This window comes from Numenius arquata, chromosome 17, assembly GCF_964106895.1.
Source record: "Numenius arquata chromosome 17, bNumArq3.hap1.1, whole genome shotgun sequence".
Lineage (NCBI taxonomy): Eukaryota > Metazoa > Chordata > Aves > Charadriiformes > Scolopacidae > Numenius > Numenius arquata.
In genome coordinates this window covers 614,470-642,272 of record NC_133592.1, presented here as the reverse complement: position 1 = coordinate 642,272, position 27,803 = coordinate 614,470, and the positions used below count along the sequence as shown (strand labels likewise).

The 27,803-nt window shown below is 39.5% G+C and overlaps 1 protein-coding gene across 3 annotated transcripts in view; it reads left to right on the top strand.

Annotated features, from left to right (window-relative positions):
* The window catches only part of PRKCA (protein kinase C alpha), a 149,982-nt gene that overhangs the window by 92,245 nt on the left and 29,934 nt on the right, over positions 1-27,803 (top strand). For 2 of the 3 annotated variants that reach the window (XM_074160330.1, XM_074160329.1), the window contains exons 4-8: positions 5,796-5,907; positions 6,796-6,924; positions 16,073-16,229; positions 16,325-16,459; positions 17,463-17,559. In XM_074160330.1, coding sequence (XP_074016431.1) covers positions 5,796-5,907; positions 6,796-6,924; positions 16,073-16,229; positions 16,325-16,459; positions 17,463-17,559 — 630 coding nt within the window. Of the gene's footprint in view, positions 1-5,795; positions 5,908-6,795; positions 6,925-16,072; positions 16,230-16,324; positions 16,460-17,462; positions 17,560-24,845; positions 24,876-27,803 lie in introns of all 3 variants that reach the window. The other variant, XM_074160328.1, reaches the window with a different exon arrangement.

Below are 27,803 nucleotides of genomic sequence, written 5' to 3'. Positions count from 1 at the left end.
GAGGACAGCGTGGGATGAATGTGGGATTTGGCTTCACACAGAGAAAAACACGCTAGGTTCTTCTTAAATATGTTTTATTAACTTGTCTTCGCTTGAGGAAGTTAAAGCTATTTTAAGTAAAATACACGCGGTACAAATTGCAGTGGTTTCATTGATCTGTTAGAGCAGCGTTCCTTGCAATTCCTACGTCAAAGACATTTGGGGGGACAAAGAAAGGTGTGGGACTCGGGGTTCCTGTGGCAGCAGGAAATGTTTAAAGGTTGTGCATTAACGTGGGGAAGACAGACCTGCCGGTCTCCCAGGGCTTTCCTGCTGGTAAAGAGGAACGGGGATCTCATCTCTTACACGGATTTGGGTATAGTTTTGCATATATTTAATGTATTGTCTCCCCTTCTGTTCTCGATAAAAATTCAAACAGTCCCACAATTTATGCCTCTGACATTCAGAAACTTTATTTTTTCTTTTGTCTAAGTGAAGTAATCTGGGATCTTTTAAGCTTACTTTTCCTTTACAGCTTTTACATTAGTAAATAAATATGTTTGTAAGTGTTCGGTTGGGGATGAATAACAATCCTGTGGTTCTGTCGTGGAGGTAGGATATGGAAAACAGGGTTCATTTGCATTTATTTACACAAAATTGTTCTTTGTTGTTGTAGGCCCTGATACAGCCGTAGGACCTTATGGGTCATCTGCTGCAGAACCCCTTTAAGTTATTTTTGTAATGGAAAATGTAATCTTCCGTTTCTCCCAAAATATTCTTACACTTGCATTTTTGCGTTTTCTGCTTCTTAATGATCACAAAACCAGCAGTTCAGATAGGGAAAGAACCCTTTCAGCAGCCATAGGCAGTTTTAAAAAAACTAATTAATCTTATATCCTGCCTAATGCCCTGTTGATGTGTGTGTGTTGGTATTAATGACTGAAAACAGGCATTTTTCCCCCCACCCTGATCACTGATACAGGCTCCGGCACCAACAGATCTGCTTGTGTTGTTGATTTAAATTCCTTCCAAAAATCACACCAGGTCTCGGTGTGTCACCTGGAAGGTGCTGAATGAAAGGCAATATGGGTATAGATTCAGAGGTTTTGGTCTGAGATACGTGGTTCTGGGGACACAGTTATTGATACTATCAGGTCCCGTACTATGAAAGGACTTTAACAAGGAATAATGTGATGCTGCTTTGTGTATAAGATCTCCACCGGCGCGAACTCACATGTGGTGGTTTTTGTATATTTTATACTTAAAAGCAAAGTGATGATTCAATGCCTGTAAAATTATAGTTGGTTCAATGTTGCTATCAAGGGGAATAAAATTCTAATCAAAAGGGGAGCTTTTAGAAAGAATTCAGAAATATAATGCTCATAAGCTGTTTTGTGATGTGTTAAGGCACAGTTTGACGTGCTGCTGGTTAACCATGCGCTTTCAATTATTGCACACCCCCCTCTTTGAGCCAGAAAAATTATGGAATGATTTCTCACAGGGGGGTGCTTTCCATTGCTGTTCAATAAAGGAAATGGATTCATTTGTGCTAAACAAAGGAAAAAGGCAGGACTGGTGGCAGTACTGCTGCAGGGGGGCAAAATGGAGCTCAGTGGCAGCGCTCAGACTGGGAACGGTGGGGTTCTGCTGAGATGCCTCCGTGTTCTTCTGCTTCCCTCTGCTGGAGCCCACCCGGATTCCGGCCCGTCTCCGGAGCAAATACGAACCCCTTTGAACAGAAGCAGAGCTGTCGGTCTGGGCAAGTCACTTCTGCAAAAACAGTTATTTAGTTTTTAGAGTTTTCTGCTCCGTTTTCGGTTTTCTTTCTCTAGGTCCCCATAGCGCAAGCCTGTGTACCGACCTGATTCCTGGTCAGTGCAGTTCTGGGGCTGCCTGCCTCTCTAGAAGCATGTCTCAGCTTTGAGACTAGGGAATAATTTGATTTTTTCAGAGCTGTATGGGGTGTAGATGCCCAATTGTGATTCATCTTTATAGGGACGCTGCACCCGTATGTATCACTGCAGGCTCGGAAACTCCAGTCAGTTGTACTGCAGTCAAATTGCAGAACACTGGTGAGATTTCTGCCAATTTCAAGGTTTTTCGAAGACAAATGTTTAAATGTCTGTGATATCGATTGCCCAGAGTTTCCTTTCCCATTTAATTGTATTATATTGCATTCAGTTGTACTTATAAAAATGGGAGATTGTCTTAATAATAGCAGAGAATTCACTTTTTAGCATGAAACTAACATGAATTTTAATAGAGCATATAATTCATCACTGCTTAACAAGTGCTTTCCTGTTGCCACTTTCCCCCTTTCATAATTTTGATGGATTTTGGAAACAGAAGTGGGTTTTCCCTTTAGAGTTTCACAATTAATCTATGCCAAGTTTAGTGCAAAGTTCAATTCTCTTGCAAATAGCAGCCATTATTTGGCAGTTCATCTGTCATATCCTGGCTTGGCTCCCTGTGTTTACTATGAAATAAGGCTGCCAGCTATGCTTTGGGAATTATTGAAAGTTTACATTAATTAAAAGGGGATTTTTGAAGAAAATTTCCAGGAGCTTACCTCTAACTCAGTAGTTTACCTCTAGCTGAAAAATACTAAAGGTGATGCTATTTCCTCAGTAATGCATATAAGTTACTTATTGCATATTTAACATTGGAAAATACTGAACTGTATTAACAACCAATAAGTTAATTGCTGTTCATGCTAAGCAATCAGTAGTGGTGATGTAGTAATTATTAATAATACAGTTACTTAAAATTAAAGTGTAAACTATAGATTCAAGGCTAGTTCTAAGTGCATGAGAAGCCCCTGGTAATATAGGGAATAAGATAAAAAGATTTTAAGGTCTCTGATGGGTGTATGGAGAACTCTTGGCTTTCTCTATGTGTTCTCAGACTTGCTTGCAAAATAACAGTTTTGTATACTTCAATTTACCAAAAATAAAAAAATGTATAGGATTGAAAGAGAAAATAGGATTAAATACTGATGAAGAGCGCACTCTCTTATTTGTTAGCTGTTAAATATTTTTAGGTTCTTCTATTTATTTCTATTAAAGGAATTTTAAAAGAGAGGTTTCCTACATGCAAAGCTTGCATTTCAGGAGTAGTTTTGCTACGGTTTTCCTTTGTCCTCTTTTTTTATGCTGTGCTTGGAATAAGTGACTTCATGTGTGCACATAGAATAATACCAAATAATAGTCAGAACATGCTTGCTGCTCTTTAAAAGAATTAATTCATATTGAATTGTTCATTTTAAACATCATACAGCAGGCATTTTCACACAACGATAGAAAACATTTATTCTAGAAAGCAAATGATGATTCACATTATATACATTGAGTCCTGCAGGGCCAACTTCTAAGCTTGATCCAACTTGATTTATTTATTCATGTGACTGGTTTTATTTCGTTGTCTTATAAGGACGCTCTTGCTTGTACTCTGTGGTTCCATGCTACAGGCGCAGGAGCTGCTTTGCCGTGAGTGCAGTCTGGTTGTCCTTACATGTCACAACATTTTTAAGCCACACACACCCCCCTGCTTAACTTAATTACCATGTATATTCCATGGGTTGGGATGGAATTATTTGGTAGTGATTGTTAGATAATTTCAGTATAATATCCAGGTTCAATGTATTTAGTAGACATTCACTATAATAATTTCCCATAGTTCTTTCCCCTCTATATCATTACTTTATACTCATAAATGCCACTTATGTCAGATGTTAAACACAACTTCAAAAATCTGTGTATTCAGTGTCATTCTTAGAAGCTGCGGGTTTTGTCCTTCTCAGCATAAGATGTGCTTACCAAAGTCATGGTTAAGTGTATATATTTATAAGGCAACAAATCCCCTTATGTCTTCTAAACAAAACAATTTAAGGAAGAATTAGCTTTGAAAATGTGTTTTAAATTGTTTGGAAGGCATAATCAGAGTCGATCCATCAGATAACCCTCTAGTAAAGCAATGTTCCCATGACCCCGCACCGCAAGAGCCATTGGCAATATCTTTAATAAATAACGAAACAGATGTTCTCTGGAGCATTGAATGTCATTCCATGTAGGTTAACTGTGTTTACAAAATAAATATGGTTGTTAGCAGTTTGCATTTCATATCTGGGGCTGTATAACAAACAGAACTAGTGAAATAGACTCAATTGGAATTCTTAATGTAAAGCCTTTACTCTTTGTCCAAGATACTATAGAGTTTCTGCCTGAGCAGTGAAAACTGGTGCTTATAGATGCATCATAAAACTTAGAATCAGAACCAAAAAAACTTCATACACTGATTGCTTACCAGAACAAAAAAAACCCTGCACAAAGTGTAGGATGGCAAAATGTTAAATTTTGAAGGCAAGATTTTGCCTTCTCATAGTCATGTTTTTATGATAATTACTGTTAGAAGTTCCCAAATTTCTTTAATATCTTGAGAAAGCACTTATTCTAAAGGAATCTTTAATTTTTGAATAAAGAGTTAGCAGGTTTTCCGCTTTGTATAACATGCTGTGCTTTGCTTTTGGTTTTTTGGAAAGCTTTTATTGGCAAGTTAAAAGGTTAGTTTATCATTTAAGACAATTTAATAAGTCATCTAATATAAAGGTATATTAATATAAAATGTAAACAGAAGAAAAACATTTTGATGCCTCATTTTGCAGTCATGTTTAAGAACGTTTTAATGCATGACAGACCTGGCATTTCATAATTTCCATGGTCCTTCTGTAGAGAACATTAGCACGAAGCGATTTCAAACCCCAGGGTATGTTTTTTAATGAAGAAGAATCACTGCTCTTCCCAACTTTTGGTCAAGATTGTGCAGTGATAGTTTTGACAGAAGTACAGTTGGGGCTGGAAATGGTCATAAACGATACAAAACATAGGTGATGTGCACAGAAGTCTGGGGCTTGCACACTTTATTTTGGCAACACGCGTCTCAAGCATTGGGAACAGGCTGGGGCAGGTGAAGTTCTGTGGTTATGGATATGTGGAATGAGCCTGACATGGGTGAATGCAGTGAAGATGCCATTTCTTCCTTTGATATGAATGTGCTTGGTTTTCCAAGGGATTCTCTCCCCCTAGAGAAACTGCAAATGTATCTGGATGTGTCATAAATTTCAGTGATTTGGATGTATTCCCTTTCACTGGTCTTAAATTAGAAAGCATTTCCAAGCTGGTGGTGGCCTTAAAATGTCCTCACTGTAAGAGTCTCTGTTCAAAAATCAGATGGGAGTAGCAGTCTCTGTAAAATATTCACTACGTGCCAAGTCGGACTTTGTTCACTTTCATTTACAATATTATAAATTATAAATTTGCAGCATTTCAAGATCATCCCATCTTTAAGATCCTGGTTTTAGAGGCATTTGACTGTATTTCAGATTAGCCCCGTAACAGTTACTTCCCTCCTCTTCTGCTGCATTTTGTCATCATTTCAGGAGGGTATGATGACACACGCTGAACAAGCAGCCACTGTGTGACACCTCAGCCACGGGCTGAACCCCCTCCTTACGCTGTGTGTGTCTGTAGTGTCAGGAAATGGAAATGTAGTGTGGATGAGTCACAGGAACAAGCCTGTTCTCTGAGCTGACATACTCTTTCTTAAAACCCAAAGCGAAGGAAAATTAAGAAGCGAGGCCAGTGGACCTGCACCGATGCAGGTACCACTCCGAGGGCTGGGAATAAGCTACTTGCTGCAATATATTTTTCTGTAGCGTAAGTTGGAGAGCTGGAAAGTTCTTGATATTTGAAGTAATATATTAAAGGTGTGTCAATCTTACTTTTTATGACTTGAGAATCTCCTTCTGTTTTTTCCCTCAGGATCCCAGAAGCAAGCACAAGTTTAAGATCCACACATATGGGAGCCCGACCTTTTGTGACCATTGTGGGTCGCTGCTTTATGGGCTGCTGCACCAAGGGATGAAATGTGACAGTAAGTGGAGTTCTGACATGTTACCAAAAGGGTATTTTAGAAAGTAAGTGGAAACACTGGTCAACAGCCTCTGATTTCTTTTCTGTGGAAAATACCGTTTCAAATGTCAGCTATTTATAGCACTGTTATATTTCAAGTGGATATTTCAGTACTATAATAATATACTAATCAAAATCACCTCTGTTGCTGAGAACATGGTGTGTTGAGTTTGATGTGGCAGAAGAATCACAGAATGACAGAATCACAGAATATTTTTAGTTGGATGGGACCTTTGAGATCATCGAGTCCAACCAACAAAAACAAACAAAAAAAAAACACAACAAGAAAAACCAGCAAAAACAAACAAACAAAAAAAAACCCCAAAAAATCCCAGAACACCAAACACCAAAATGGCAGTTTTGAGGAAGGCTGGTTTGGGGCTGGTCAGGGGAATACGCTGTTGGAAACTGAATTTTCAGTTTGGTTGATAGCCAAGGGCCAATACTTTCTGTGCCTTTCACTTGTCTTGGAAGTCTCCTGCTAGAAAATCCAATAATCAATTTAAACCTAACTCCTTTCATTGCTAATGCAGGCATGAGTGCTCCGTTTTCTTAGTAATATTCCCAGCAAGTCTTTATTCCATTTTCACTTTTTTTTCCTCACACTTCATTAATGATGTCTTTAGGTTTCTGAAGTAGATTATTTTATTCTCTGTTTAATTCACTGTCTACAAAATGTATTGTAGGATGGAAACTAGCCGTGTCGTTCAGTTGAAAAACAAGCGGCTGTACTCTGAAAGTCTTGCCAGCCGTTTAGCATTGTAATCTTAACTTTCTCTTTGCTCAGTGTTTGCAGTGTAATCACATTATTAGCTCCTCAAAGCTGGCTGAACCGTTTTTATACCCACAGCCTGTGATATGAATGTTCACAAGCAATGTGTAATCAACGTCCCAAGCCTCTGCGGCATGGATCACACGGAGAAACGAGGAAGGATTTACCTGAAAGCCGAAGTCACTGGTGACAAACTGGAAGTAACAGGTAAAACAACTCATTTTGGAATTTTGCGGGTTTTGTTAAGGTATAATATATACTGTGGGTTTATGTACCTTGGTCAAATCTTTGTGTATTAAAGCCAGTGACAGAGTATTTCCCTTCAGAGGTGTGAGGATTCCTTTCAACATGTCCTTGAATCAAGAAACGATGAGCTGGTGTTCACAAAAATAAATATAAAAAATGAAAGCTGTATCAATAGCTTTAAAAACTCAGGAATATTAATTAGAAAATCACTGTAATGTCAATTTTTCATGCAGAAGGCAGCCCAGTAGGATAGCTGGCTGCTCAGGAAGTTAGCCATCATCTTCAGAACACAAGAACTACCCTGAACTATCATCAGCTGAGGAGCTGTTTCCTGCATTTCAGAGTATTGAATAAACAAAGGCAACTTGGATTCAATCCCAAATATTACTCCCAGTGAATTAGAAAATAAAAAAATAAATTATCACAATCTGTAAGGTTATGATTACTGAGAAGGGGAGGAGGGAGAGAGAAAGGAAAGAGAGGGTGGCAGTTCTTTTCCTTGGAAGTGTTTCTCCCAGAATTCATGAGTAAGCTTCAGTTGTGCACACACAGACGCACACCCCCACACTCCAACCAACCCATTCCAAGTCTGAAGTTGCAGAAAAATATCTGCAAAATTTATTTTGCAAGTTGAAGGACTGCTTTGTCCCCCTAAATAGCCATGTAATAGGTTGTTTAGCTCCAACAGAACTTCCTTGTGCTGTATCAGAGTGGAGTTTATTGCTCAGGATCTACATAAGAATTTGTATTTATGGCACGTTGCGTGTTCTGTGTGAGCTTTCTATTGCAGCTGGGGTCAGCTGATAATTAGTGTAGCTGATAGCTGAAGTGCAAAGTTGGTAGTGAACCTATTGTTCACTTTATTGATACTGGTAGTTGGTAGTGAACTTTATTGGTAATTCCCCCTTGTTGGATACAAATATGCAAAAAATGTTCTTTGCCAATCAGATTGCAGTGTATTTACTGAAAGGGAGAGCACAGGGCAGGAATTAGGATGGATAGAAGTGAAATAAGGGAAGGAATAAATTAAATTCTAAACGAAAGTGCCAATTTTTTATGGCTCAAAACTTTAAGGAAGTTTTAAATATGTGCTGTAGTAACTGGAACCAAAATAGGAATGATATAATGTAGGAAATGGAGTAGAAGACACTCATAAAACACAAATTATCAAAAGGTTTTAGCTCAGGAGAGTGGGTTGGTTGGTGTGTCGTCACAGGTGACCACCACTACTTCAGTGGAGGCAACGAATCTTGCTGCATCACATCCGATGTACACTGGCACGTCGTTAACATTGGCACTGCGAGAGACCGAATTCGGTGTCCACAGTATGGAATGAGAACGGGGTACGATGCTGTTATCAGTGCCAATTTGGTGTTGCAAAATGGAATTAAATTCAAGGGCAAAGTTAAAGCAGGAACATTATGGAAATCAGACCATCACACTGCACTCCCACAGCTTATAGAACCAGCAAACTGCCCTCCTGTCGCTGGGCTTTGTTCTCTCTAAATCCAAATATCTCCATATTCTCCTGTCAAACCTTGTAAAATGCATTGAAAAGGAAAAGTATGATAAAATTTAGGAAGGATCAGAATGGATCCCAAGTGATACTTAATTGGAGCTTAACTTTTCAAATGGCTTCCTGTCGACGTAGGAGGGTAAATTTGTCCAAGGTACTGTCATTACCAGAAAGGTGGTTTCACTGAGTAGCGAGGCATTTTAGAGATGGTGATGCAGGTTCTAAAAGTAATTGTACCATGAGGAAGAACTGATTTGAAAATCATCCAAGTGACAAAATTTAATATTTGCATTATTCTAGGCCTCTTTGAGGCAAGGCTCTAAAATAGGGCTTAAACTTCCTGACATAATGCACATAATTTGTCAAGTAACACGGACATATTTTCTGATGATTCAGCAGGTTTATAATCCTTTTGGGGACAAAAACACTTGTCACAAGTCTTTGTGGTACCAAGGCACTACAAAGCAATTACACAGACAGGTATTCTTTTAGTTCACAACTTTATTTGAAAAGGTCTTGCCTGAAATAAGAATATGGTAAAATTGTTACAGATATTTTGTAGGTTTTCTTCACGAGCCTTTTTGGTGTGAGTGTACTTGGCAAGTGCTTTTACTTTTGTGTTTATAAATAAAACATTTCTATCCCACAATTAAATAGGTTTCTGGACAACAAGAAAAATGTTTACTATAACCTTGTTATGTGTATAACAATAATGGTGCTGTTATTTTGCTTGAGCCTTGTCAGCATTTCCAAGCTTTCAGAAAATTTCTTTAAATAAAAATGACAGTTTCCCTGAAAGTAAGCTTTTTTTTTCTTCTTCTTTTTGTTTTTTTGTTTTTTGTTTTTTGTTTTTTGTTTTTTTAATGAAAAGTACTATACAGACTAAGCCCAGGCCGGGTGAAGTTTCAGATACCTTTAGTGCATGTTTAAACATTAGCAATTGTCAGTCAGTTGGTGGGCAAATCGCTGTGCAAAAATTTCCAACTCCTTTTCTCCCAGTATGGCATTGCTTCTGAAATACATATTTATTGACAAAACCAGGGCTGCCAAGCATGATACCACTGCCTTTAGCTTTGGGAAAGGAGGTGAATTAAATGTCCAGGAGGTTTAGGAACAGCAGGAAAAATAATCAATGATCAGCTGTTTGGTTGGAACCTTTGCTCAAATCTTTTTCAAAGGAATGACTCTGTAGGTGTTGAGCTCCTCCAGCTGAATTCCTGAATATCTCTGCATTGCATCCTGCTTTAGTTGTTAATTAGTTCCTGCTGATTCTTTGGTAGCCAGCCTTGATTGCATGCAAAACATTTGTGCTGCTAAATGGAGTCGTGCCACTCCAGGTGGCATCTCTCAAATACCCTGGGTGGGCGGCTCAGCTGGGAGAGCCCCCCGCTTGGTGGGGACCGGGAGACATGGGCCTTTGGGGGACACTGCTCAGTGCCTTGCAGTTTGTCTTTGCTTCTGCATAATCGCTTTGAGGGCTTTGTGGTGGCTTTTGTTTCCAAAAAAGGCCACACAGTACACACTCGCTAAGTGTTTTCCTGATAAAATGCTGTAAATAGGACTGAGTTTTTTTCCCAGTGAGTAGGAGGCAGGAGGCAGGGCAGGGGGCTGCCAGGTGGGGTTGACCAGTGCTTCAGCCAGAGTAAAATATCTGAGTACTCTGGCAGGTTTTGTGTTGAACTAATGGTGGGAATGATGCAGTCCTGTATGTAAACATACTTCATTCTGGTTTACTAGGTCAGAGCTTCAATCTGGGTGCTTAAAAGTAGACGTACAGTCTTTTCAGTGGGCATGCTAGAGACTTGGCAACACTTTTTTGCAAATAAGTAGGAATTTTATATTGTTATACTTTGCCAAAACCGTGCCGTCTTCCCAGTGCTGGTCAATGTGCCACATTCAATGCTCATTTGTGTTGCTATTTTTAAATATCAGTGCTTTATTTTATAGCTACTAGCTCGAGAGTTGTGTTGGATATTAGTAATGTATTGCACTTGCAGTAAATCAGCTCGGTAGTTCGCTTTGTATAGAAATTATCTTGAATTGTTTTTTTCTGCAATCACTGAATTCATGACCCTTTCATAGGCTGGACTGACTTGAAGATTCTGCTTTTATGCTTAGTAAAGCTGATTTTGCTATTCTTTATGCTTTTTGCACAGAATTTTCTTCCTCCTGATGTACGTTAAAAGTTTTGTCACTCTCACATTTACTTGTTGACCCATCTCATAATTTGGGGCTCTTCTGAGTGAGTTTGTAGGAGGTTGAATCACGGTTTTGATTTATTTTATTTTTGAATTATTTTTATAGTGAGTAAACAATAACCTTTGTGAGAAAATAACCCCATGTGGTGCAGTGACGTATAACAAGCTGCCGCGTTACTGGGATCCTAGCCTGTGACCTGTCAGTGGCTGGAGCTGGGTTTGACGGCAGCTGACAGTGAAGATCTGCCCTCCCGACAGGCGCCAATTTAGAGGCAGGGTGTTACCGACTCGCTGGCAGCTAAGGCACCCTACTGTTACATAAATGTTATTAAAATATATATATGCACAGCCTTGCATTTTCAGGGGGTTTAAGTGTATTTTCATTAGCTGAAAGAATACAGAAAATCTGCTTTTATTCTTCAGTGATGCTTCTGTTATTTACAAGAGAGGAAAGCTGCCAGTGCTCTCTGCAGAGGTTAGGAGCACATAACAGGCTCTCCAACAGTGAGCTCCCCAGGAGTTCTGTGCTCCCCACCGTATGTTTTTCAAATTATTTATGAGTGTATGAATGCTGAGCCACCCTACGGCACTGCATATTAGTGCCTCGTCACGCTGCTGGCTGTGGCCAGCCGGGTTCAGAGTCTCTGCCCAAAGAAGCCTGAGAGACAAACCAGGAAATATGGGCACATTTCTAAATTCTCATAAAAATTGCTTCCTTAAAGAAACCCACCACACACGTGCTCTAATAATTTTATTTATGTGTGTCTAGGTCGGCATTACTGTTTGTCTTTGTTAGCGTTAATTTAATTATATTCTGTAACTAATTTTAAAAGGGAACATATATGAATATTCTGGCTATTCGACCAGCTTTTAGTACCAAATACCTATAAAGTGATCCAAATAATTACTTGCATGTGGGAGGCATTCATAACGTTTCAAAGAATGTGAATCACATGTTTTATCTCACTAATGTCTTCTCTCTTCTCTGGCATTCCCAGAACCTCAGGGTTGCAGCGTTCTTTGCAGGAAGAGCTGTGCCTTTAGCAAGTGCCAGCCCTGGCAGCAACTGAGCGCTCCCCGTTTCATTCGCTGAATTAACTTTACCATGAAAAAATAAGCAATGCGTAGTATTTAGAAGAAATATTAGTTTTTCATAAATGGCCATCTGCATGCATATGACAAATGTAACTGAAATGCTATATATAGATGTAAGAATATAAAGAGATAAGAATTAGAAATATGATAGTCTGATTCCCTTTTCAGACAATTTGATACATCTTGTGTTAAGACTTATGTTTTATGAAGTGGCTATTCTACCCAGAAGTATATAGTTTTTTATGATAATAATTTTTTATAAAGGTAATCTTATTTTACAAGTAAAATACAGTTGCTCCTATGAGATTTGCAGTTGAAATTGAAACTGGAGAACCTATTGCAGGCAGAAGTACTTAGTAAGTAGCATTAGAGATGATGGTACATTTTTTGTTAGTAGAAGAGACTGTGTTAATAATAAATACAGAGGAATAAAGTGTTGTACAACATTGGTTCATTTTTCATCTTGTTCTAGGAAGGAAATTAATCATCGGTTTCTTGTGTGTAAATCACCTGAGCAGTGCAGGCGTTCCAGGAGCTGACAGTTGTTATGTTGCCAACTTTGAGGAGTCAGGAGAAGGGGTGGAATGAGTAGGCAGCTGGTCTCAGGAGGGCTATTAAATGAAATTTTAGTTGGGCAGGGGTGTAGTTATAGAAAAGTCTCATATCAGAAAGCACTTTTAGTGGCTGAAAACTGTATAGAAACTGGGAATTGTCCGAAAAGCAGGATTTGTTTTGGAGCCAGTGGTACCTGAGAGTCACAGCCAGCAAGCAAGCATTCACTGAGACTTTTAATAAGATCTTACAGTAAATCTTCAATGAAATCTGAGCAGCTTTGGATTTTGCATCTAGAGAGTGTAAGTAAGCAACTTGGAAGAAAGACTCTTTTCAGTAATAGGTAAATCTTTCCCATTGAGATATCGGGAATTGTGGTAAAGGGAGAATATACTGGGGAGAAGGTTCCTTGGCTGGGAACACAAGATCCTCTGTCACTCTCCTAAGTCTTCTGTAAACTGGGCAGATCACTGGAATCTGTACCAGAATCTTCTTTGGGAAGTGACGAGAATTATGGAATAATTTACTAATGCTTTATTGTGGGAAGACATGAACTTTACGATGTCTTGGAGCTGCCAAAGGTCTCCCTTTTCTGTCGTTGTGCTGGGTACCTTGCCAGAGGAGACCATCTGAGACCTGAAGCCTCTTCTTGAAAGCAGCTCTTCACATGCAGCTGAGAGATTCCTGCTCACCTAAGTTGCCTGTAGCGGGCAAAAGATTGGCCAGAAATGGTCACTGTGATTAGTAAACTGTTTTATTGTCAACATTTGGGAATTCAGGAAAAAGGTAGTTGTGACTCACTTGAAAAGGAACTGAGTAAACTCATGCTGATAATAATTTAGCTTTGTTATAGGGACAGAAACATTTATTTACTCATCCCTGTGACTATATTTGCTGGTGTCACAAGAAGTTATAAATCCATAGCTACATATGGCTTGCAACTTTTGACCCGTACAATCTCATGAAAAAAGTTCCGGTTTTGTCATCAACTGTCTGAATTCCTAAAAATTCTGCCTTAATTTCTTCTCTATGTAAAATGTCAGTTGTTCTCTGCCAGCCCACTCTGTCTTATTTAGATATTTATTTAGAGTATGAGTACCTAAGAACCAGCTCTGTATTTGCTTATGTCTTTATACTATTCTTGGAAAAGTGGGTGTCCCAGTTTTAGGCACAGCTTCTGGATAGATACTGCTGCATTATGAGCAGCACATAATAGAACATCCGTAGGACAGCCATCAAATAGTCCACACTTTCTGCTGACTAAGCATTTATGATCTCTTCTTCCTTAACAACGAGGAGGAAAATGGTACTTTTTTCCCTATGGAAAGTTTACAATGAATTCGGTTTTTTAGAAGGAAAACCAGGGCATGTTTGGATTTGTTCAAAACTTCAGTATATACATCTCTTCACTGTCTTTTCAGGTGTGTGCAGTCTCAGTCCCCGTTAAGATTGTCATCCGGACAAAATGTTAGAAAATTTAACTTGTACCAGCTGCTTTGCTCAGTACAGGGGTCATTGTCATGCTCAATAGTTACGACAGAAATCTGGCAAGTAGTATTTTAGGTTTCCATCAAGTTATGCTCCAAGTGATGCTGAACTATACCTCCCTTCAACCATCTGTAAATTAAAGGAACGTCTCTATCACAGTGTTGAGTTTAATTAATAATGATAAAGCAGTATCAGATTGCTTGCTATCGTTACAGCTCTGGCAGAATTCAGCCACAGTAAGTTGATTTTTTTTCTTGGAGTTATTTTTCATTTAACTTTTTGTGTTTCAAGCACACAGAAGAGACAGTGCCTTTGGTGGGGAGGGAAAATCTCCTCTTCATGTCAATCCTCTTATAGAAACCTGACCCATCCTCTTAAAAATAGTGTGCCCTTAAAGTGGGCACTTGGATGCTAATTCTTTATAAGCACTATTTAGCACAAGTGTCATCTTGCTGTTTCCTCAAGAAAAGGAGTGCAAAGTCAGTTGAGAGGAGATGTCTAAGGGTACTAATTATGCAGACAAAAGTACAAATGGGCCAGATATCTTAAACCAGGGAGTGAGATAATGACTTCTTTGGCAGCCTGTGTTTAGTGTATGTCACCTTTCCTTCCCAATTCATCTTTGAGCTTCTCTTTTTTTCTTGTATTTAGAGGGGTTTTTTTTCTTTTTCTATGTTTGTTGCAAAAGAAAGCAGTAGTTTTAGGGTGCTGCCACCTCTCCCTGCTGCCAGTGGTGTTTCCTGGGCTGGGCAGCGCCTGTGGAGGTTGATCAGTGGTGGCTTTCTCCAGGGACCTCTCCAAGGCAGAGCTGCGGAGAATGGCTCTGCATCCACCCAGCCGGTTTCTCAAAACTGCTTGGTTTCACACTGAGCCTTTCCAGGTAAAATTTAAACATAAAGGATCAGTTTGAAGATGCCGTGTATAAAATTAAGCAATTTTGTTCAAGGAATTTTAATTAAAAACTTATTAGTGTGTATTTCTGGGAAGCTGTAGAACATGTAGAGAGTTCTGCTCTTCACTTAGCCAAACTACAGTATAGAAATAAAAATCAGAAAGTGGGTTTTAAAGTAATAATTCATGTGCCAAACCTGGCAGTGCAGGCACAAGTGCTGTGCAGAAGACCAAAAAAAGACCAAAACAAAATAATACAGGATGAGAGAGAGCATTTTGCATTGCATCCTTCACTCGCTTTGTGGTTCTTAGTCCCTTTGGGATTGTAAATACTTCACTAACATAAGTTATTTAATCTTGATGTTATTCCTCAGAAGCATTTGAAGATCACTTTCAGTGTGCTAAATTTTATTAGCGAGAGGGAGTGTTTGCGGATTGAAAACAGAACTGGTTTTCCAGCTGGCCACTGGGTGCCGAGACCCTCAGAGGGGGAACTCTGGGTAAATGAGAGTGGAGACAATTTCTGAACTGCGTAACGAACCCCTCAGCTCCGCTCCAGCCAGACTGAGACCCAAAAGCTGCTGAACCCCCGATAAATGCCATCATGACCCACTGGTGCCTGCCCTGTGCCACGTGGGGATGTGCCTTGCGGGGAATGGCACCCCATGCAGATTGCTGGCTATTCTCCTCTCTCTCTCTTTGGGGATCAGCAGCAACATGAGCTATATTAACTCACTTTATGTCGTCTTTTGACATTGTAAAAATAGAAGCTACATTAACATTTTTGTGAAGCTGAAGTTAAGCTTGTCTTCTCTGCGCTTTTACTTTGGTTGCTGTCATGACATCATGCTTTCAGCAAATCCATCTGACAACTAATGAACCGTGAACCCGAGGGAAGTTTAGTGTTAGATATCTTCCAGTGATGGATCGTGTCAAATAACCTGTCTTCTGAAATCTGTTGTGATCTGGCTATCGCCCTTATAGTGATTGGCTGATAGTCCTGTAGCAGTACAACCTAAGACTGGTGAGTAAATGAAAGCACAAAGAATTGCTACCCCCTTAACAATTTATAGTGATGGATTTGGACATCTAATCGTTTCATTGCAGGAAAGGAGCTGCCTGGAAGCTGCATGTCATTTGTGAATTGCTATTCTCTCCTGTCATTTCTCTCTACCGTTCTTATAAGTACTGCTAAGTGCAACCGTACCTTACAACAGCTAGTTTCTTCCGTGCCAAGTCTGACAGGTGGATTTCACATCTTACGTGTTTTATTTTTCGACATGTTTCAATAACTCTGGTTTGACATGTTATTGCTTTCTTAATGGTGATTTGTAATCCTATACAAGTTAGATATGTTTTATATTGACAGTGCGAGAAGCAAAAAACCTAATTCCTATGGACCCAAATGGACTTTCAGATCCTTATGTTAAACTGAAGCTCATCCCAGATCCTAAGAATGAAAGTAAACAAAAAACAAAAACCATCCGTTCTACTCTGAACCCAGACTGGAACGAGTCATTCACATTGTAAGTTTAACGCCTTTTAATGTAGTATCTTTGTGTGTATTGAAGAATTTATTTCCGTGTTGCATTGAAAACTCCTCTATTTCTCTCCTTTCCAGTAAATTAAAACCTACAGACAAAGACCGACGGTTGTCCGTGGAGGTCTGGGACTGGGATCGAACAACCAGAAATGATTTCATGGGATCTCTTTCATTTGGGGTGTCAGAGCTTATGAAAATGCCAGCCAGTGGGTGGTAAGTGTCAGAAAAGAGAGGAGAGAATATATCACAAAAAGTTTGAAACCAGTACTTTTCTTCAATATAATCTACCTTTTTTTGAGCTTTTCTCTGTGTCTCCACTCATATTTCCACTCAAATATGAGAAAAAACTTCTTCACAGTGAGGGTGCCAGAGCCCTGGAACAGGCTGCCCAGGGAGGGTGTGGAGTCCCCTTCTCTGGAGATTTTCAAGACCCGCCTGGACGCAGTCCTGAGTAACATGCTCTGACATGCTCTGGGCAATCCTGCTTCGGCAGGGGAGTTGGACTAGATGATCTTTATGGTCCCTTCCAACTCTAAAAATTCAGTGAAATTCAGTGAAAAATTCAGTGAAATCTCGTGCTATAAATTTGCTGAAAATGCAACTAAACCTGGAAAACATAGGCTACATATAACAAAGAAGGATAATAAAAGGAGTGCTTTTCTTTTGTGGTGTTCATGAAACTTCTGCTGGAGCCAGGAGCTGCTGCAAACTCAATTCTGTGTACATAGTCTTGTGATACGAATTTTATTTTTATCCCAAATATAATACATTCATTACTAAGCGTATCATGTTATATATAGCTCTGCAAATTCAAAGCACGTGGGACCAATTTTGTAAAATGCCATCTTTTTACCTACCAAGCTACGGATAGAACTCATCACATCTTCTCAAAAAGTACATCTCATCAAAGATAATTGTTCAGGGCTACAGAAGCACTGGAGACAAAGGTTCTTCAGGGTTGGTATCTCCCATCATATCACAGGATGGCTGGGAAGAATTTCCATGTCCATTGAACTGCCTTGGCACATAGTTTGGGATTAAAGGTCTAATTTTAGGCTAAATACGTTCTGTTTCTGAGTTTGCTTTGTATCTTTGAAAGCAGTTCTTTACGTACCTGTGACATTGATACAAACCATCCATAAACAACTAAATCAGATTTTAAATCTTAACAGGACTATAACTGTAAAGTCACCATTTTTTCTCAAATGTTCCACAGGTACAAGCTGCTGAATCAAGAAGAAGGTGAATATTATAACGTTCCAATTCCAGATGCTGATGAAGATGGAAATGCAGAGCTCCGACAGAAGTTTGAGGTGAGGATTAAACATAAATGGGTGCACGATGTGTGACGTACATTTTTCACTTTATCACAAAAATTGCCTGCTAAGAAGTTACATATTAGAGTGCTACTATTTCTGTTGCCTGTGACAGCAATACGTACCTTTGGGTTTCTTGAAGATTGGACCAAGTGACTAAATTAAATAGCGGTATCGTTTTTCTGACAGGTCAACTTCTCTGCTATGACATTTGTAAGTTGGTATTTTGAAATATTTTCTGTCAAGTATGTGTAATAATTTCAGTGTCTTTTAATGCTTGCTGCAAAATCTGCCAGCCGGTATCACTGGTATCTATAACATTTGACAAATTAAGTTTTTGGAAAAAAACAGTATTTTAATACTGAGAATGTTTCACAGTAAATGTGGGGATATTTTATAGAAAATATTTACAATGTTAATTACTGATTATTTGGAGCCACAAAATCTTTGTAGAAGGTTGTAATTTGAAATTCTGATATCTTTAACGTGGGTATGGAAGTGTTTAAGAATAAGAGGTATTGCTGGTCACGTACAGATAAGAAACTCCAAAGAAAAGTGACACTTTCTGCAGAGTCTTCCTCCTTCTGTGGTGCACCTTGGGGCGGTTGGTCGTCACGGGCACGGCCTCACCGTGCCACGCAGAGGAGATGTTTCTTAGTGAGCAGACTTAGCCAGCAGTCCTGCCTCTCCCGACAACTACAGCCGATCTTACAGCAAAATACCTTCTGGTCACTAAACCCAGCAACAGGAAAGGAATGGTTTGGGAAGGGAGGGGTTGTGTTAATGGATTCAGCTCATCTGACTTGACTGCTCTTTCCAGCTGCACATGCAATATTGAATTTTAAATATTCCAACCTACAATATTATTTTCTTTTTTCTGGTCGAACATTTACAACTTTAGTCTAGCTGTTTATCCAGAAAGTAATTAATGTACCTGTTGTGCATAAGCAAACACACCTGTTCCTTTCATCCTGAAATGGCAATTTTTTATGTTCACCATCAGGCAGAATTCTACATTGTTATTATAAAAGATGGGTTAACCCAAGAAAGTGAGGAAAAACGGCCTATGTTCAACTTTCAAGAAAGAAAAAGAAAAGGTGCATCAATTTCTTCTGAACGCATTTGGATCAGCTACCATACTTTTGTCTGCAGCATGAACTATGATTTTTGTTATACATTTGAGAAGTATTTGAATCTCCATTTCATTTTCCTTTCTTTACAGTTGTGATCTGACCAGTGTGATTTTATTTTGCTGCACTAGGTCATTTTCTATTCAAGATCATATTTACTTTTCAGTCTCCCTAGAAAGAATAGCATCAAAGGCAGTCCTTTTCACCCCTTGCACGTCTGTGCAATATACAGAGTCTGGAACCGGGTGTGTTGTCCATGTGGGTGACACAGGTATGGAAATCTACCTGGTTTTTCTCAGGACAGAGACAGCACAAAGACAAGTCACTAAAATTATCTATTTGCAAGTTTGTTATATGCAGTTTGTTTGCATATTGAATTTACAATCTCTCGGGTTTTTTTCCTAAGCCTACTGTAAATACACTGGTTGCAGACTGAACAGTCGGGGTTTATCTGTGTCCTGCAATGAAGTGGTGGAGAAATCCTGAGAGATTCCATCCTGTGAAGCTACTGGACTGGGTCCCAGAAACAGCAGCTTCACGTAGGGTCAGCTCTGCCTCAGAAATAATTAGTCAGCCTCAGAGTCTAATTACTTCAGCCTCAGCACTGGGTATTTGAGGCTTTCCCTGTTCTGGAGGTAGCCTGGTTGATGCTATTTTAGTGGTCTGAATTAATCAAGGAAATAGCTTTTTCGTGAACATAGTGTCTCCAGGAATATCGTTTACAGAGTTGCATAATGAACATTATTAAATGACAATATATGGGGATACTGGTAGCCGAACAAAATGTGCAATTATAACTAGACCAAGGCTGGTACAATGCAGTGTTACACAGTAAAAGGATTTAGGGTCAACCTCTTACCCTCGGAGTTTACCGCTGTGAGAAGGAACAGGGGGAGCAGCACCTTCCAAGGAATTTTCTTACTTGGTCTCTAGGGGAATTACTGTGATATATAAAAATTAACAGCACAGATGTCTGAATGCTGGTATTTAACTTATTAGCTATTCTGGTATGGTACATAAGTGGTGCTGACTCCAATCATCTTTTGCGTTATTTTTCTTATCATTTATATCTTGGCTTATATAGTCATTTTATTTTAGGTACCCTACCCTAAGGAACAAGTAGATGACACTGAGAGATATGCTGCTATTTGTGATTTAATGACATCATCTAAATAAATATTTCCACTGTTCTGAAATCAGCTTTGAAACCTTGCAGGAAGAAGATTGCAGATCTTGACTGCCATTTTACTAGGGGAGGGGGTTTGTCAGGAAGATGAAGAACGTAGCTGGGCCGAGAGGTCATACGGGGCTGTCTTCTCCTTTATCAGTTTACAGAGCAGAGTAACTTTGGAGTGCTGCTAATCAAGTCTGCCTTTGTGGTGCTGCTCTTTGAGACATGACAGTGTGATGGATATCCAAGCTACGCTGATTTCATTTTGAGTACAAAATTACAACAATTTCTACAGGAGTATTGCATTACTAATACCAAATACTTAAAATGAATAATGATGGTCTTCAGAGTAAAGACCTATATACAAACCTGAGCTGTGCAAGAACAGAGAACTTTAGGATGAGAATTTCATTGCTTCATATAAGGAAAGAATTAGAATATTTTCAGGTTTTAAAAGATCAGAGAACCGGTAGATGTGAAGTTTCCAAAACCAGTTTCTGGTCTTAAAAAAAAAAAAAAAAAAAAAAGAAGTCTAAGACATTCTTAAAACTGACTTTGCCATTTTGACTAAAGTTTAGAAATGTACTTGGTAGAATCTCCCAGAGCATTTTGGAGCTGCCTCCCCTTTAAATCAATGAGAATTTTTAACATACCTGCCTGCATCTGTAGTTCAAGAGGCATCTTTAAGATTTGGTTTATTTAAATGTGGTTATTAGTCACACAAGTCTGCTTGGTGTGCTGCTTTACTTACTGGACCTTCTGGCACCGATTCTCTAAGTCTGTTATTCAATATAAATCTATCATAAAATAGCTATACAAGATTATAAATAAGTAAATAAATAATAGATGCAAACATTCTCCTCACAATTGTATTTGAACAGCAAAAACTATTTGTCACAAGAAAAAGTTTCCTCGTGGCCCGTTCTGCCAGATCTAAAGCAGCTGAAACATCAACACCCGACTTGTACCCGGTCCAACCAGTGGGACCCAACTGGAAGAGAAAGAGAAGCGTTGAGGAGGACACTGGTTTCATTAATGGAATCATGCAGTGACCTCACTAAGTATTTAGAGATTTTACTACAAGGAGTTTTCTTGTTGTATACTGTCTGTGCATTATCTATAGGAAGTTGCACGGCATATGGAAATTGAGGTATATTATGCCTAAGTGCAGTGCTGTATTTTCTATACAACAAATTTTAATCAATCTACATATTTTCCAGATCTCAGCTATCACTAAAACTTACAAATCAATTATCTGCTCATTTAGCAGTATGAACAAATCTGCCTTCAGTGATTTACAGATGATACATCATTATTAATATTTAGTGATAAAAATATACTCCTGTAGGAAGTGGAGGCAGGATAAAATCTGTCACTGTTTTTCATTGGGTTTTAACCTTTGGTTGTGAATTCTCTCTCCGGAATGGCATTATTTGTGGCCATCTCAAAACGAAACTCCGTTCTCAGCAGGCATATCCAGAATAATTGTAGCTGCTCCGTAATTGTCCATGCTGAGGTTGCCATGGGAACTCCCAATAGTCCCAAGTGGCTCCATGGACCCAAACTAGCAAGTCCTTTAACTGCAATACCTACGACCTGTTATATACTTATTTTCCTCTTACAGTATTTTGCTAGTCAAAGAAAAAAGCAGAATATTGAAAAAATGCAACCTTATTGTATTTTTAATACCTGGCTATGATTTTAGAAGTATGTTTTTGCCATTTAGGGCATTGTTCTGTTTTTTTTATCTGGGGAAAAGAAATGTGCAAATTCTAAAACTTCTATTGTAGGAAGTTATTTCAGTTTTGTCAAGCCCTGTTTCCTGTAATTTGCTGCTTAGTAAAGCACTTACTGATACTTAAAACATGACCTCAGAATAATAATAGAATAATAGTGGTTTAAAAGTGTGCTGGTTAATTATTCTGTCTGTCCCCTTCTTTTCACATCACCATCATGGAAAATGTTATTAAAAACAAAGCAGCTGTTATGGTCGATATCAATGATTCTTTTTAATTAAAAAAGAAGAGAGTGGCTATAATCCTTACATGTGGATACATTTACCAAGTACAAGGTATATTAAGTGATGGGAGCTCTCAGTCTCTACAGTCAGCTTTAGTAATTGAAGTGATCCCAGCAAGCTGTTACGAGGGAATCGGTTACTGCCCATATAATCTTCATTTTTAAGGCATCCGTGGAGCAGATACGTAACGGTCCTCCTGGTACAGGCTCTTAAGATGTCAGACATTTTCTTTTGTTCTAGTTATTTCCTTTAGTGCAGCTCTCGAGGTGGGGTGGGCTCAGTAGAACAGAATCGTTCCCTTAGTTTCTGGGAGAGAGCTCAGACCACTGTCCCCACCGAGGGCATCCGTGCGGGACCATTCCGGTGGACCTTGGGCACTGCTTTCTTGGGGACGGACACCCATGTCTGCCGCTGTGGCCGTGGGTATCCAGCTGTGGGTGTTGTAGAGATTTCAGCCCTGACATCAGGTGTGAGTGGCTTTTCATGGCTGCTGGCTTTGTACCATTCCATACTGGTTGGATGCTCTATTTCCAGTCTCCCCTTTCTGGGATTGACCCGGGTACCAGATAAACCATCAGGAGCAGCTCTTATTTATTATTGCCCACTTGCCCGATGGGCTCTTTCTGCTGCCAGAAGGGAGGGGGCCAGCGTTGCGGTGTTTCTCAGGGACCGGAGCTGCTGAGGCCGGGCACCCCGGGCTGTCGCTGCGGCTGTTCTCACATCACCGGCACAGGAGTTACGTTTTCGGCTGCTTCGTGCCTGTGGAATCACTGCTGGAGGCTGTGCAGAAGCGAGACCTGTAGTTCCCTTTTGCAGACTGAGCAGATGAGAACAAGAGGAGAGAGGAAGCAGAGTTCAGAACAGGGTAAATATTGTATCTGGAAGTTGGAAGTGTACAGTCCATGGTGACATTGTGCTTCCAAACAAAACTGTTACTATGATCCTAAAGAAAATGTCTTTTAAAATGCTGTACCATTTTAAAGATAAGAACAGGGACAATGTGGTGCTTGGCCACCAGGCTTGGTTATAAATACCTGGAACCTCTCCAGTGACGCAGGAGCTATAGATATTTGCTTCCAGTGTGCTGCTGAACTCCTCCTCTGTGCAGGACACTGCTTAGTTTGACCAAACGTGTGTTAATCCCTGTGCAGACCCTGTGCAGACCCTGTGCAGTGAATTTATGACCAAATAGCCTGTCTTGGTGTGTATACGTGTCTGTTGCACACAGAGCTAGCTTTTATTTGCACCAGAGGCCTCTCTGGCAGGACAGCTGGTGTGAAACACTATTTGAAAATGTCCACAGATTTCAAGGCACAATTAAAGCTTTCTGATGAGTTTCAGTGTTGTTGCAGTCTAGGGCTAAAGAAACCCCTTTCAGTTATTTATCATTCCCTTTCTGAACGTCATCACATCCTTTCAGTTTGTTTCACTTCTTTGGTCTTTAACACTCCCTTGAGTTTTATATTTTTTAAAGCAGTTTCTGGCTGCTTTATTGGAAAGGAGAAGGACAGTACTTTCTGCATAAATTGGGCTTTTTTCTGATATTCACAACATTTTTAGGTCAAAAGGACATTTTCTTTCTGTCCTTTAATCGGTGGCCCAGGCATCCTGGAGCAGGTTCAATTCAGAGCTGGAGGCTGGGTAAATACGCTGCGGTTGCGTAGCCAGGACCTTCGCAGAAGGCTCCAGGGACTGTTCCAGTAGCTTCTTAAGAACCCAATGAGTCTTCTAATTGAATATGATATTTTCATTTAAAAAAAACTGTAGGGGAGCTTGTGATTTTCTTAATTTGTAAGTTTTTCTGGTCTCTGTATAAAGTCTTGTAAGGGCTCTGAAGGAGATGTTTCTTTTAAGTCTTTGAAGGGAGGCGATGGTTTTGCCCTGGAGCAACTGCTCCATTGCAGTTGCTTTACTCTTTTTTTTCAGAAATAAATAAAAGATATGATCCCTACCATATCTGTGTCTAACCAGTATGTGTTCCCATTTTGAAGTAATAACTGTAACTTCAGGCAATTGAGCAAAGGTGGCATGGAAAAGAGAAATAATGTTGCTGACACTTCAAATTGTAAAAGAGAAGATGAAATTTGCTTTTCAGGAAAGTGACACTGAGCTACGCTGAAATCATGACCAGCCAAAATATCACTGGCACATCAATCCACGCTCATTATGCATATAGAGATATAAAAAGAAGAGATGATTTTTTTGGCCATGGCACTCATTCCTATTTTTAAATTGTGCATATTTAATCATTAGAGAATAGTTTGCAGTGTTTTAGAGATGCTGTTAGCTGTCTCCATCTGTTCTATGCTATAGTTTGGCGTGGGGAATTCCCATATGCAGTTATCTGGAGCTTTCCCATCCACTTACCAGAACTTGAAATTTCTTTGCCAGATGATATACATCTCTGGGCTTGTGATTTCTGTAAGGCTTTTCTGGGTCTGTGTGTTGTGATTTAAGGTGAAGAACGCACATAGGAAATCATATTGATAACAGGGATTTCGTTAAGTCTTATATGAAGTTTAAATGCTTGTCTCAAAACAAGGCAAACCCCCCGCCTTTTGTGCTGTCACCCCCCTGCAGAGCTGGTTAGCTGTCAGGAGCCCAGAGCGCACACATCTATGCACACGTTTAGCATCATGCATTGCTGTGGTTTAATGCCATTGGGAATGTTCCATGCATGGAGCGTGTGGATGTGGTGGGTGCACGGGGCGAGTTATCATTGAGGAGCAGCTGCGTGAAGACTGTACTTCATTGTGCTGCGCTGTGCCGTGCTCCTTGCTGCTGGGGTGATTAACACCCCTGTTTCTTTTCTGTGGTTTTTTCTGTGCATAACAGATGTGTCCATTTCTGTATTCTCGCTGCTGTATCTTTATTTGTTTACTTCTGCTACTAATTGTTGTTGCTTTGCTCTGCCAGCCCTTTACTAACGAAGCAGTGTTTCTCCCTTTCCTGTCTCTTCCAGGACTGTCATGTAAATATCCACTTCTACAAGGTAGTTTTCTCCTTGGTGTTCTTCTACACCTTTCTCTTCACACAGCTTTCTCTACCAGTGTTTGAAGTTTAAATTCAGTTTCATTCTCACCGTGTTTTAAGGATGCACTTGTTTTTTTCCCAGTTAAAACTTTTCTGATTGATATAAAAAAAAAAAGATGTATGAAGCTTCCATAATTTGTCACAAAGTACTCCCCAGATGAGAAGTTTGCTTACAAAAAAGGGGCCATGAAAGCTCAGCAGAAGCAGTGTGCCTTCCCTTTTGAAGGAATTCGTTAAATGAATGCTGCTTTCTTGTGGAAAATGGTGCATCTTTAATTTGAAAGACACTCATGGAACTTGTAAATAACTTCCACAGATCAAGTAATGCTCGTGTTCACTATATATTTAAATTGATAAATTTACATAATGTAGCATGCGTTTTTATGATATAATATACTAGATATATTGCTATATGTTGGCTGGAGTATACTATATCATAAGAGATATTACCCATACGCACAGATGCTGTGATACCAGAAATACCAATTCACCTCTTTACTTCCCATGTTACTTCTTTCACTGATCACCACTTCCATTTTGCCGTGGAAAATACATATCAGCATTGAGAACATACGTGTGTGGACTTTTTATTTGCATGTATCTCTAACAAGTTATCTTGCTTTATGAGGGCAAAGGTTACTGACACAGATCACACTTTCAGTTTCATACATTGGTTAAGTTCCAATTTAAATTAAAATTTGAAGCTCCTATGCTGTAAACTGTTTTAAGAATCTAAGGTTGTTGAAGCCATTATTATCTTCTGTATTTTTACAATTCAAGTTGACCTAGAGCATTTTACATGTTATAGCTCAAAGATTTAAATACTTAATTTTAAAATCAAATTTTATTTTTGAAGAGTTGTTTATATTATTAATGTATGATTTTACCACGTTTTAATACTGAACCAGAAAAACAAAGAATAAGACCATTTGTCATTGCCAAATATTTCCTAATGCAGGAATCATTTGGCATGTAAATCAGTAACTTATTTTTTCTTAACCTTGATTCTTTATCTGGTATCTTTATCTCAGAAAAGCCTGTACAGAGGAGGACTACCCTTCCTCAATCCTTTATACCTCTTCTAATTCGAAAATAAAATCACATGGTGGTTTCATCGATGAAACTTGTTTAATGCAGGGAAATTGCAAGTTTCTGTGTTTAAATGTATTTTAAACCAGAGCAAAAGCAACCCTGAAAAAACGCTTCAGGGATAAATACGAAGTTATGTCTAACGTCGTGTTGCCTCTTCCTTGTAAAACCCAGACCCTGGAGTGCAGCGATATGTACTGACAAAGGGCCGTGGTCAGTTCCTGTTTTCATCATAGGAGTCCACCTAAAAAAAGAGCTGAACAGTTTGCTACAGCTGCTGCTCCGTGGGCAAAATTCACGCTCAGTCCCTGTGAATTACAGGCATGAATCCCAACAAGGAGGGTTGGCGCTCTGTTCTCACGTGAAGAGGAGACTCAAGAATTCCATTTATTTTTTTGTGGAAAAAATGCTTCCTTGATGGTTGTCTGCCTTTTCTCTCTCAATGATGACAAGTCCCCGTTGTGCTTGCTGCTGGCAGGGACTTAGCATCACTAGGCTGAGCTCGGAAGCGTCCCTGCAGGCTGATCACAGCGGGGTCAGCGTGGCGCAGGGAGCCCTTCTGTAAGTGAGGAGCTTGTGAGGGGCTGGGGGGAGGTTGTGGTCCCGAGTTCACGACCTTGGGATTGAAAGGAAACAGCAGGAGCAGATGAAGAGGGGAGGCTGCATTCCTGAGGATAACGTAAGACTTCTGAGCTAGAAACCAGTGAAATGTACAAAAATGATTTTATAGTGCCATAGCAAATCTGAGAATGCTGTGAGCAAGGTCAGGCAGCCGAAATCCTTGTTTATAAACTACGAGGTACTGGGAAGGGTCACGCAGTTGTGCTGCTTTTGTTCCACCAGCAAAGTGTACATTCAAACAGATTATTTTCACACCATCATGCAGAAAACACCTTCATCTTTGTGTGCATTAAATAATTCCAGAGCGTGTTAAGCCTTGGATACAGAACCCCAAGGTTTGAAAATCCGTCCTGTTCTGCGGCGTGTCGCGGCCGTGGTGGTTGGTGGCAGGGGTTTGCGCTGAGGTCGGGTAGAACAGAAGTCCTAAAGATTATTTTAGAACAGAATTTTAATAATTTTTCTCCATATTGAAATTATTTTTATGCTTAAAAGCAAATTCTACACTGTAGGTTTTTTTATTCTTGAAAATTAGCAGTAATTTGCATAATTAGAAAAGGAAGGAGCATACATAAAAACAGTTCTTTTTTTGACACTTAGGGATTTGCTGTTCTAGCATCGTATTTGTTGTTTGGGTTTTTTATTACCACTACCACAGGATGGTTCTGCAAGAATTCTTGAATATTATTCCTAGGCAGCCTCTTTAATTACATTTCCTCTAGTTAGACACTGCTCTGTTGCGGGGGATGGCGTGTTTGGCAATAAAGGCAGAAAGCAAAGTAGACTCAGGTGGCCACAGGATTATTAAACAGATTAAACATGTTGACAGCGCCAAACGGGCAACTGGAAACTCTTCCCTCTCTGGATTTCACTGCTCGCAGCCAGACGGCCCTTGTCCAGGGCAATATCCCCTGAAACTCCTGTTCTTAGGATAAATATATCCCTTTCCAAATTGCAGTCTTTCATAGTTACTTGGCTTCATTGTCTACATTTTCTAGGGGATATGGTTACCTTAATCTTGTGCCTGGCAAATGTGGGGATTTTTTAGAAATCATGCATTCAAATACTTCCTACAGCTTTAACTGCTATACAGCAACACAAATAAAATGAAAGGAAAAAAAAATTTGAATAGGGAATATGATTATAAACACCCCAAAATAACCAGCTCTGTTGAGATGCT